The sequence below is a fragment of the Oryzias melastigma genome, linkage group LG11, assembly GCF_002922805.2.
Source record: "Oryzias melastigma strain HK-1 linkage group LG11, ASM292280v2, whole genome shotgun sequence".
NCBI classification, from domain to species: domain Eukaryota; kingdom Metazoa; phylum Chordata; class Actinopteri; order Beloniformes; family Adrianichthyidae; genus Oryzias; species Oryzias melastigma.
Window position 1 is genome coordinate 3,073,647 of NC_050522.1, and position 12,098 is coordinate 3,085,744.

The 12,098-nt window shown below is 40.8% G+C and overlaps 1 protein-coding gene across 1 annotated transcript in view; it reads right to left on the reverse strand.

The window, feature by feature from the left end:
- Positions 1–12,098, reverse strand: part of col22a1 (collagen, type XXII, alpha 1) — a gene marked incomplete in the record, with an annotated part of 79,101 nt that overhangs the window by 27,566 nt on the left and 39,437 nt on the right. The window contains 20 exon segments of the mRNA XM_036214284.1: positions 2,072–2,176; positions 2,470–2,523; positions 2,605–2,658; positions 2,733–2,786; positions 2,872–2,925; positions 3,132–3,185; positions 3,260–3,292; positions 3,372–3,413; positions 3,511–3,564; positions 3,692–3,754; positions 3,829–3,873; positions 3,948–4,001; positions 4,193–4,246; positions 4,351–4,404; positions 4,479–4,532; positions 6,925–6,978; positions 9,540–9,593; positions 9,720–9,773; positions 10,541–10,570; positions 10,784–10,819. Of these exon segments, the coding sequence (XP_036070177.1) occupies positions 2,072–2,176; positions 2,470–2,523; positions 2,605–2,658; positions 2,733–2,786; positions 2,872–2,925; positions 3,132–3,185; positions 3,260–3,292; positions 3,372–3,413; positions 3,511–3,564; positions 3,692–3,754; positions 3,829–3,873; positions 3,948–4,001; positions 4,193–4,246; positions 4,351–4,404; positions 4,479–4,532; positions 6,925–6,978; positions 9,540–9,593; positions 9,720–9,773; positions 10,541–10,570; positions 10,784–10,819 (1,056 nt within the window).

The following is a 12,098-nucleotide window of genomic DNA, read 5'->3' on the forward strand; positions in this document are numbered from 1 at the left end:
TAGTAGTTATCTTTAATGGAAACACAGATTACAAAAAAAAAACAAAAAAAACCTTGCATTTTTTGAAAAAAAGTTTTTGCGCTTAGAGGAGCTGTTTTGGGGCGCATTAAAATAGATATGGACATTTTTTGCAGAGCTGTAATGGAAATTGACATTTTTCTAATTAAATGGCTTCTGAAGTGTCTGTCTGAGTACAGCACTAGGGCGCCATGAGAGATCCCACAGCCTCACAGCTGATCGTGCATCTCCTCTGTAAAATCAATAACCAAGATTTCCTCATCGCTTCATCTGTAGCCGCACTTCTGCAGCTGGCAGCCTGAATACTTGTTCTGGACATTCTTTTATATACCACTGAACAGACTTCTCACTTGCATCTGAGACTGTCAGTGGACTTGCTGCGCGAGCCAGCGCGGCACGCATGCACCACACTGGTGTGACGTCACCCAAATGCTCCTTTTTAGACAATCAAATAAAAAAACACACATTGCCGTGTTTATAATGACTTATCGCGTGAGTTGGTTTGTGTTTTATCGCATTATTATGAAACCGTATCATTGCGACACTGTTTTTTAAAAAAAAATTCCTATATTTGGTTCAAGTTTCATGTGTAATGGAAACAGAACCCAGAGCAGCTGAGTGTTTCTGCATGGTGCTTTCACTGAGCCCCGGATATCGGCAGTAAAACGAAGCTGTTTATTCAGAAAACATAGAACACCGGCACCGTATATAATCGAGTGATTAAATAGTGTTGATGTTTTCTCTGAAAAACTGATTTGTTTTGCTGCAGACTGTATAAAATTGACAAAGTTTTTAGCGCACTGAGTTGGGCTGAGTGGCTGTTCGCTTATGTCCAGAGCTCAGTGAACGCATCATGTGCAGATTCTTGTCAGCTGTGGGATCTGTCAATCAACCTGTTCAGAGGTTTAAGGAAAATAAAGGGACAGGTGCATGAGACTGAATTAAAGCATTCGAGGAGCGTGGATCTACTAATAATAGTTATAATAATAGTTATTATTAATTAATAATAATTAATAATTATTATTATTAATTAATAATAATTAATTAATAAGTTATAATTTTGTTAAAAACATTTCATTTGGTCATTACCTCAAAATGTGACAAGATCTGTTGAGATTAATAATGTTCTGAATATTGATATCTGTTTCCTAGCTTGTTGTCATTATTGATGCTAAGAAATCAGTGTCTTTACATAGAGAAGTACCATTATTCATTATTAATGATGTAGAACTAAAGGCAAACTAAGCAAATGTATTATTTCAAACTGGTAGCCCTTCGTATGATTTAGTACCCATGAAGTAGCCCGCAGTTTCAAAAAGGTTGATGACCCCTGTTCTATATAATCCAGTTACACCACGTAAAAATGTGTGGATCAAATTTGTAACAGTGGGTAAATAAGGTTGTTTTTTCTTGAAGAATCACATCAGTATTTCTGCATCTTATTGCGAACAAAAATTTACCAAATCACGTATCAAACGTATCATCATTGATCCTATCTATATCTCATATAAAAAAGGGATAGTGCATTTTTTGGTGAATTTGATTAAAAAAATTGTTCAAAAACATCTTAATTCCAAAATAGGAGTTAAATATACTTCATATTTTATTCCAAGTTAATTTTGTGTTGTGCATCTAAAATAGTTTCCTATTTAACAGGTTTTATGTGAGATGTATTACTATTTTATTAAAGGCTGATGATTTTTTTGCATGAAAAAACAAGAATAGAAGTTTAGATTATGAAAGGGGTTCAGATGCTCCCAACACTGTAGCACAGAGGCAGAAATATTATGATATGGGCCACATAGAGCCAACAAGTGTGAAGGGAATTTAACTAAAGGAATACATAGGGATACATTCAGGATTTTCAAATGATTTTGTGTTCTTCTAAGCTTTCAGAAACGAGTGAATTTTGTTTTATGTTTTTGGTTAAAAGTCAGACTCAGGAAGAGTCTGCATTAAAGGTGAAACTGTGGTGAAATGCACTAACATTGTGTAACCTGTAACTGGACATTTGAACATTTTAAAGAGATGTAAACAGAAAAATATATCTCACATTTAGACCGTCTTTTCCCTTCCCTGTTGGTCCTGGGGGTCCAATGATGCCTGGTTCACCAGGGGGTCCCTGAGGGCCGGATTGTCCTGGTTTACCTGGTTCCCCCTAAAGTTTCAATCAGAGAAAAAACTATGAGGATGTTTTCAGAAACCAGCATGTTCTAAGAGATGCTCTTTTACTCTGAACAGCCTCAATTCTATGTTTAAGATGCATTTTAGAACTTGAAATTTACAAAAAAAGAGAAAAACTAACAGAAATTGAAAACGTTGAGCTGGGAAACGAAAGAAAATGTCAGCATGTAAGAACACCAGCGTGCCTCAGTACAGTTTTAACTCCACACTGATAAGCTAAAACGTTCTTATGACAGTCTGAATGCTTTAAAAACAGAAGCAACTGACCTTGTCTCCTCTTTGGCCAGCCGGGCCGGGCGGCCCAATGATCCCTGGGATGCCCTAAAAAACCGGCAGTGGACTGAACATCCCAGACTGACTTACAAGAGTTTTTAAAATCTAGAGGGTTTGGGAAGGACCTACCACATTCCCTGGAAGTCCCCGTGCCCCCTGAGTCCCAGCCACACCAGGTGGTCCCTACCAGGAAGACAGAAATAGTTCCAGTTTTTGCAGCTCTTTGCATTTTTGCAAAGATCTCATCAACATCTTACAGGGTCTCCAACACGGCCGGGTTCCCCTGGTGAGCCAGCCTCCCCCTTTGGACCCTGGAAAGACAGCGGCCAATCAGACACATCCTAATCTGAGAGAAAACGTTTCCATGGAGCAGAGATGGTGTGAGGAGTTTCCTACCATGGCTCCAGGAGCTCCTCTAAAGCCTTGTTCTCCAGGTAATCCTCTTTGACCCTTTAGAATGAATTGATTTCATAATTTAAAAAATCTATTCTCAAAAAAGTCATTGGTTTAAAAAAAAGTTACAAATTATTTGGTGCATAAACGTCAAAATTGCACAGAAAACTCATCAGTTTTCTGTGAGGAACATCAGAGCAGCAAACAGCAGCAAAACCTGAAATCCAGCAAAGTAAATGTGAAAATAGTGACCAAACCCTTACCGGCTCTCCTGGCTTTCCCTGGTCCCCCTTCTCCCCTTTTTCTCCGGGTTTTCCCTAAAAATCGGACAAAGGAGTCAAACGAGGAGGAGGCGCAGGGTTCCATCATGCTACAGGGAGGAGGTACTTACAGGTTCCCCCGGCTCTGGGATGACGTTCGCCACCTGTGGAGCCGGACAGCGAGTGGTGATGAGAAAAGAGCGATTGGGATGCACAATCGTGGAAAAAATGAAGACAGCTTACGTTTCCTGGGATCCCAGGCGGCCCCCTCGGTCCCACGTCACCCTGAGGTGAGAAGAGAACATTTTCCCTGAGTCAGTTCTTCACTGCAGCTCTGGGTGCAAGAGGAGGTCCTTCAATAAGCCCTTCATTGCTTGTTTACCTGGTCACCTTTATCCCCTTTGGGCCCAATGGGTCCCTGCAGACCCCTATCTCCCTGTGAACAGAGGCCAAAACAACTTCCAGTCAGAAGAAATTACCTGAGGGCACTGTAGGGGTCCAATTCAGAGAATTCAGTTTGAGTAATTCACCTCCTGTGACAGATATTAAAAAGTGGAACCTACCGGAGTGCCCCGGTCTCCCCTCGCACCTTCACCTCCAGGTCGTCCAGGGGTCCCGGCTTCCCCCTGTCAACATCATAAAATGTGTTTGGAATTCCAGGACAGAAACCAGGAGATCAGGCAGATGGCAGGAAACTCACTCTCTCCCCTGGAGGACCTCTGGGCCCTGGAGGCCCCTCATCCCCCTGAGAAGGAGACAAACGTCTTTAAACACCCCAGAAACACTATGCACAACTGCAGGACCTAAGGGAGGTGGTACCTTTGGTCCAGGTTTGCCAGGGAAGCCATCTGCCCCCCGCTCTCCCCGCAGCCCCTTCAGAGACACAAGCAACCATCAAGAAATCTTCACCACCCAAACACGCCCCTCCAGATCCTTCAACCACTGATCAGCGTCTATCTAAAGACAATCTGGAGGAGGGCTTTTCTACAAACAGTTATGGTCAATAATCACTAACTAACAAGGAGACCCAAAGTGATCAATCAGAGCCTGAGAGCTGAACTGACCGGGGCCCCGTCGTTTCCAGGCAGACCGTCCAAACCATCTTTACCAGGAAGGCCCTTCAAGGATCACAAGAAAACAGAATATCTGGATTTAATTGTCCACCATTTTTCACTGAAAGATCCTTTTCAGGCTCTCATTTGGAACTGGAACCAGCACTCACGGCTTTTCCCGGTTCTCCTGGTTTTCCTGAAAATCCCAGCTCTCCAGGAAGACCCTTTGGAGAAGACAAAGGACTTAAACAGCAGTAAACCGAGGATTTGATCAGATCGCTCTCACGGCAGCACTCACAGACGGTCCCGGTGGGCCTTGGACTCCCTGTGGCCCCGGCGGCCCCTCTGGACCCTTTGAAGGGAAAATTATGGGAAAACTTCAGCACTTCTTCTCATAAATGTGATCCCATTTGGTTGTTCCAGTAGAGCGTCAGTAACAGAAATCAAATGTTCTCCAGTCGCCCCCACATGCAATTGACACAAACCACACAGTCATTTCAACTGAGCTCAATAAACAAACATGAATCATAGTCTTCCTGCTGCCCTGCACTGACTCTGTGAGAGATGTAGATCCAATGTTTGCCTGTAGAGGCAGTGATGTGTCTCCAGTCTGGCAAAAAGTCACAGATGGAAGCAGAAGATTTGAATATCTCAGTATTAGCCTTATGTTTGATTCATAATTTAAGGAGAAAAAATATTCAACCATTTTCTGCATCTCACATTGTGACTGTTGAAGTGAAATGCTTAAATCTCAAAGCACTTTGACTTATTCCAAATCAGAAATGGAGCAAACAAGAAGCAAATCTTTCTCAATAATGCAGTTAATCCTTCTGAAAACATAGTAATAGAGAAATATTCAAAAGTAGAATGCCCAGTTATAACCTTTTTTTGAGTAAAATGGACCTTTTGGATAAAAATGATTTGATGCATTTTTATTTTGGGGAATTTATTACTAGTTGATGTGATTTCATTGTGTTCTGTCAAGATAAAATGTTTGAAAACCTAAATAAATCACTTCTTATTTTTTCAAAGTAATCCTTTTAGACTGTAATAAATCAGTCAAATAAAACTAATATGGAAAACAAGAAAACAATATTTTAAGAAAAAAGCAAAACAATATTGAGAAACATCCTTTAAAATAGTATAATAGATGCATAGGTTACAATCCATAAATGATTCTAAATCAATTTTTGAGTTTTAAATAATCGGTAAATAAATCAAAGTAAAAGTAACAAGCCGAACTAAACACGGAGCGTTTTTCCTTCTGACATTTTTTGAAGAGAACACAAACTTGGCTGAGCTTGCAGATTGTGTCGTAGGACTGGCCAGACTTCAGTGTTGACAACCATAAGCTTCAGATAAAAGTGTGGTGTGTAAGTTCTGTCAGACCAAAATGTAATTTGTAGGAACTGCAACAAGTTTGCAAAATCCCATCGTATTGTTCTATCCAGAGGCCCGTTAAAACTATTTAATCAGGCCCGCCAAACCAGAATAAATTATGTTGACAATCCTAATTTAGTTTTATTTTACCTGCGTTTCAGATGTCTCCCCAGATGTTGCAATATAGAAACATTGACTTCTCCCTAGGTTCCGAAAGTTATTCTGTATTCATGTGTTTTTTAATATTTGCTGTTTTTCTGAAGGTTATGTGTCATTTCTGAGTCAGACAGGCATTATTCTGATCATTTTAACGGCACATCAACGCAGCATTTCTTTAAGTTTGTAATTTTTTCAGAGGAATTTTATCTCAGTGGTGCAGTTGGCACTAAAAAGAGAAAAAAAGTCACAGTTTTGAAATAAAGACTCCAAAATGTTCTGTTTTAAAATCTATTAATCAAAATTGCCATGTCTGTGTTGAAATTCCATGTTATTTCTTTCTCTTCTGAAACACGTCACCAAATCATTCCACACATCATCAAATTTTAGAACCCTTTGTGGCCCACAGTTCAGAAAGTTAGCCCTCCCCTGCTCGATACTGAGAGGAGAGGTGAAGTCGTGGCAGCAGCTGTGAGTGCTGACAGGATAGTATTGACATGACAGCTAAAATCTCATGTCCTCCAAACTCAGATATGAAAGCTGCTTTGATAATCGTTTCATAATCGAATCGTTATCTCCGGAATCGTAATCGAATCACGAGATGCCTTAAGATTCCCGCTCTAGTGTTTCCTCAGAGACATTTCAGCGTGCTGATTTCCACTAGAGGGCAGCCTTTGACACCTTTTGGAGCCCTGTCTCATCCTCACACTGGACTGGAGGCATTTTCACTGACACAACCTGGTGGCTTAATCAAGTCTGATTCATTTTTAAGGTGATAACAATGAATTAAACACAAAACACAACAGCAGATGAGACTGAGAGAATGCTTAAAACACAGATTACTGATCAAAGTTATAATTAGAAACAATTATCAGTAATTAATCTAAAAGTCCCCCAGGTAACAAAGAGGACATTCTCAGTTGAGTAAAACCTACTTTCACATTTATTAATGAGGTATAAGCTGCAAAGAAGCCACTTAAGAAATCTCTCTTCTCTTTTTAGGTGATTGATGAATAAATAAATGAACATTTCTCCTAAAGGATTCTTTGTTTGGATTCACACTGAAAGCATGTTCATTCTTCTGCACCTTATTTAAAAAAATACCAGTAATTTGCGATAAAAAAATTATGAAAACACAACAATATTTTTCTTTGTTCAATTATTATTCACCTTTCACCTCAAATTGATGTCATAAAATAGATTCTCACCTGAGGTCCAGGTAGCCCGTCTACTCCTGGCAGTCCACTTTCACCTTTCTTGCCCTGGAAAGTGTTCGGTGTTAATGACCAGTAGATAGATAGATAGATATCTTTATTTGTCATTGTCTCAGGTACAATGAAAATAAAAAGTGTCTCCTGGTCAGTGCAACATTCATGCTTCAAATCAACCCATGGTAAAAAAAAAAACTTAATATTAAAGTAATAAATAATAAATAAAGAAAGTGCTGGTAACTAAAACTTGGACATTTACACAATTACAAGAATAAATTAATTCATTTAAAAAAGAAACAGGATACTCAGTAGGTGCTAAAATTGTTAAAACCAGAGCAAAATAACCAGTACTTATTCATCGTGACTCATGCTGCAGACCTGATCCCGAACAGGTTTTCCTCAAGCAGAACCTGTTAGGATGGGATTTCCTTTGTTTGCTTGATTACAGCTTTTGGAAAGTGAAACTGTTGATGCTAAAACAGTGGATGGAGCTGAGGAAATGTTAGAGCCTGCCCTAAAGCAAAAATCTAAATTTCTTAGACTTCTGTTGACCTTGAGGGGCATCTTTCTATGAGGCCAAAGCAGCATCTGGAACCAGGAACAGGAAATATCGTGTAACAAAAACAGTCAACAGTCTGACAGATTTTGTATTCACTGGATTTGAATGCTTTACTCTAACAGGTGTAGCTCCACAGATGTAGCTGGGTCAACTCCATTGTTTTTGTGCTTTCCAAATGTAAATTATTTTTTTAGTTGTATTCCTCTCCTGAAAACGGAAGGAATGAGTGAAAAAAGCTGAAACACTGAGCAGAGACTGAACAAAGAGAAAAATGAACATCCCAACAGTGAATGGGTGTGTATGTGAGCGCTTCATTATGATGTCCATTCTTCAGAAACACCCAAAACCACATGCTTTAGTGCAGGGGTATTCAAATCCAGGCCTCGAGGGCCGGTGTCCTACATGTTTTCCAACCAACCTTCCATTGAAGCTCCTTATTGGCTAAACATACCTGATCCTGGAAATTAGCAGCAGATAAGGCAGGATTTCTGGAAAACCTACAGGAAGCTGGCCCTCGAGGACTGGATTTGAATACCCCTGCTTTAGGGCATGGGAGCCAAAAACCTGCAACTCCCAGAAACTCAAATATACCAGGGGTCTGAGGACGGAGTAAATGTGGAGCCATCCCTGGGGGGGCAGGAGGAGCTGCCATAAGAGCTTCTGCAGCTCCGCAGAAAGGAGGTGGGGCAAAAAAACTGGGAGGGGGCTCTGAGCTGCAGCAGCAGGAAGTGGATGAACAAACTCTCTCCTTCACTTGTACAGTGAAAGCAGCAGCAGAGCGGGAAAACAGCCCCCTTCAGTTTGACTTGAACATCTTATCACAGACAAACCTCTGACTGCTCCGTTTATGTTCAAACACCACGATTCCTTCCTTTTGGTTTTGGGAAAAGCTGCACATCAAAGTCCTTCAGTGTTTGCCAGAGCCTGACTGCTGCCCAGCCGAGCAGCTGCACAGTTTGGTTCCAACACGCTGCTAATGAGAAGTTAAGTGCTCCCGTCGGAGGAGGCGAGGTAGGCCATCAGACTTTTGAAGAAGCCCCGTGTTTGTTCCAGCTGCACAGGGCTGATGGAGGGACAGCGAGCTCCTCACAGAACGCTCCCAGCTGCTGCTCCTCCAACTCCAACTGGCACTGAGAGCAGCTGTCCTGACTCCTAATCGACCAGCTGTGATCTGATAAATGCTGTTTGTGGCAATAATGTCAGCGATGAGGGTTTAGTTCTGCACAAACTTCTCTGAAGGCTAAAATTATTAAGTGTCAGAGCACGACTTCATCTTCCTTTATGTGATGATGTTTTCACAACATTCTCTTCCGTTTGAGTCTCATCTTACTCATGAAACCATGAGGTTCTGGGCTCAGGGCTGCAGGTCAGAAGACTCAAAACGTTGGTTCTCGCTCATCTTCCTGCCGTGTTGCTTGTCTGCCAGCTTGACCTGGATAATCTGAAGTTGACCTCTCATGACGTTTGAACAATGAGTCAATATTCAGTTCTAGAGATTTGGATCTGCTCAGCCGGTTACAGAGGCCATGATGATCATCACACTAAGAGGTTCGAGGAATTATTTTAATCCAAACTGCCTGAAAATAAAGCTAAGATTTAATGCATGCCAGGACCAGAAATCAGTTTCAATAAAGCAGTTCTACATGCAGATAATGTGAAAGGCTGGAGACCAGACCCAGATCAGATCCAGATCCAGATCAGGTCCAGACCTAGATCAGATCCAGATCAGATCCAGATCAGATCCAGATCAGATCCAGATCAGATCCAGATCAGATCCAGACCTGATCCAGATCAGATCCAGACCCAGATTGGATCCAGACTAGATCCAGATCCAGGCCAGATCTTGCCGGGCTGTACACTTTATTTTCTGAAGCTGCTTTTCATATGAGTAAAACAGAAGATGTTGATTAAAACTGAAAATCAAAGCATGAGAGAACCCCCCCCCCGACCGCCAATGCTGTTCACTTTCATAGGCTGAAAAATAAACACAGACGTCCTTTCTGGTTGCTGCTGTGCTGTGAGGGAGAAGCGGGTTCACGTTCTGCCGTCTTACCCTCTGACCAGGATCTCCATGCTCCCCGGGAAGACCTTGTGGACCAGGAGGACCCTGAAGAAGGACCCGTCAGTTAGACTTCACACAGTGAAGCTCTGCTTCATGTTGCATCAAAACGGTTTTTAACGGTGGCGTGCGGCAAACAGCTTCATTCAGGAAGTCTTAAATCGGGGCTCTTACAGCAGGTCCGGGGGGACCCACAGCTCCTGGAGGGCCCGGAGGTCCAGCATCTCCCTGAAACCAGTAAAACATGGATGCTAAGTGAGTGAAACATGAAAATGTTCAATGGAAAATAACTAAAAAAAATCCTGATTTTACATGTACAGTGTTTGTGTTATCTACACTCTCTGACCAACAAACCAAAGACTTGACCAGTTATTCATATTTATGTGGTAACTGTAATTATCATTTATAACAGTTGGCTGAAACTGAATGAAACAGTAGCAATAAAACATGTGACATAAAATACATAAAAACCTCACATAGAATGTACTACTGTAATGTAAAAAAAAGATTTTCTGTTTGTATTTTATGTCTGGTTTTATTTTTAATTTAGTTTTTGTTAATAATTTAAACAATGAGCATATTCCGTGTACACTTTTACAACATTAAATCATTTTTACTTTGCGTGTATTTTGACAGTTACTGTAATAATACATTTTTATTTTATTTTCATAAACACAGTATGTTTAACATAGATATTATATATATCATTATGCTGTATATGTATATTACAAAAGTAATTCTAGGGAGATTTGAAATGCAGTGCATTAGTGTGCGTGTATGCATGTTGTGTGTGTCATGCAGCTTCTTTTAGATGTTAATTATAGGTTATGGTTTATTTTTAGCCTGTTTATTACTGTTGTTTGATGTTTTACTCACTCTAAAATCTTTTTTACTGTTTTTGTACTCTGTGACAACAGACGTTTCAGTAAAGGTAAGTTGCCGTTTAAATCAGTTTATTCTAAATGATAAGCTGTTTAACGGCTGAATGTCCTCACCTTTTCTCCTCTTAGGCCTTCTTTCTGTACCTGAAAAACAGAATAAGGTATGTGTTTAATAAAACAAACATACAGGACAGCAGTACACGTGTGTGTTTAGCATCTATTTAAAATGACAATGGAAAAATGTATCCGACTAAATCTATTTCAACACCAGCATGAGAGTGCCCCATGGTTCTGGCTGCAGAACAGCGAGCTCTGTGCAGAACAAGGTCAGATGTTGGCTGTATTTGTGGTACTTACAACGTCCCCAGGTAATCCAGGAATGCCTCTCTCCCCCTGTGACAGTTCACACAACAATGATAAACAGCCTGTCATTAAGAGTTAGAGACCTGCGAGAAAAAGCCCTGCAGGCCATACAGTAATGACACAGTTGCTACCAATGATAAAGTGTCTGCTTCCTGCAGGCTGAGAGAAAGTGAATTTTAAGTACCAAGACTCATTATGTGCACATCTTTGTGGTTCTGCGAGCATCTGCATCACTCCAAGAATCATCAAAGTCACTAATTACAGAGTTATTTGACTCTCACTGAGGAATTCTGATGGTTCACAGAGGAGACAAAGGAATGTCTGAAGCAGAAGCAGACAGGTGTTGGGACGCCTCCACTGATGACGCGTCTACCATCTTTATCATCCTTAATGGGGACGTTCTTGTCTTTCCTATTTAGCCAAGTTCAGTCCAGTCAGCATTCCAAAATCAGGTACAGAAAGGGGACTAAAAGGCGACTAAAACAATCTCTGTTGACACAAAAGACTTTAATACCAGACTGTAAACAAATATAATAGATCCTGCTTTAAGCAATGTCCCAGCAAACACCTGTATGATTCACAGAACTGTCCCTAACAAACCACATGAATTACATACAAATCTAAGTGATTGTTGCTTCTGTGACGTTTGGTGAGAGTTTTTACTGTTTTTCCCTTCCTAACTTCTCAACAGGAACCCGTCCTCATTGTTTCAGTTTCCTTCATTTTCGCAGACATGGAAGGGATTACAGGATTTTCCACAGATGTCTATGGAGTAATGAATGCACATATTATTTGAATGCATTGCAGGAATGATTTGGTTTTACAGGGGTGTGCTGTACCAAGACAACAGCACACACTTGTTTGATTCCCTTCTCACACTAGAACTTCAAGCTAGGAAACCAAAGAACCATTCACTTGGATGACGTGAGTCGACATTTAAAGTATATCATGTATTGTGTGTTTAGGACAAACCTCAGCACTTGAAGAACAAAAGAATAACAAAAACCAAATTAAAAATACACAACATGTAAACACATTTTTACAAGTTTAAAGACGCCAACAAACATCCAGAACCGTCTGAAAGATCCTCAACTGACAGGCTGGAACTACCATCACCATCAAAGCAGAAGAACAGTCAAACCCCCAAAGTTACAGTTAGCATTAGCATTTTAGCGAGGGGGCCAAAGTAGCCATGAGGGGGTGAATGTAGCCACGAGGGGATCCAAGCCAGGGTCTCATTGTGCCGGTCCCAAGCCCGGATAAATACAGAGGGTTGTGTCAGGAAGGGCATCCGACGTAAAATCTTGCC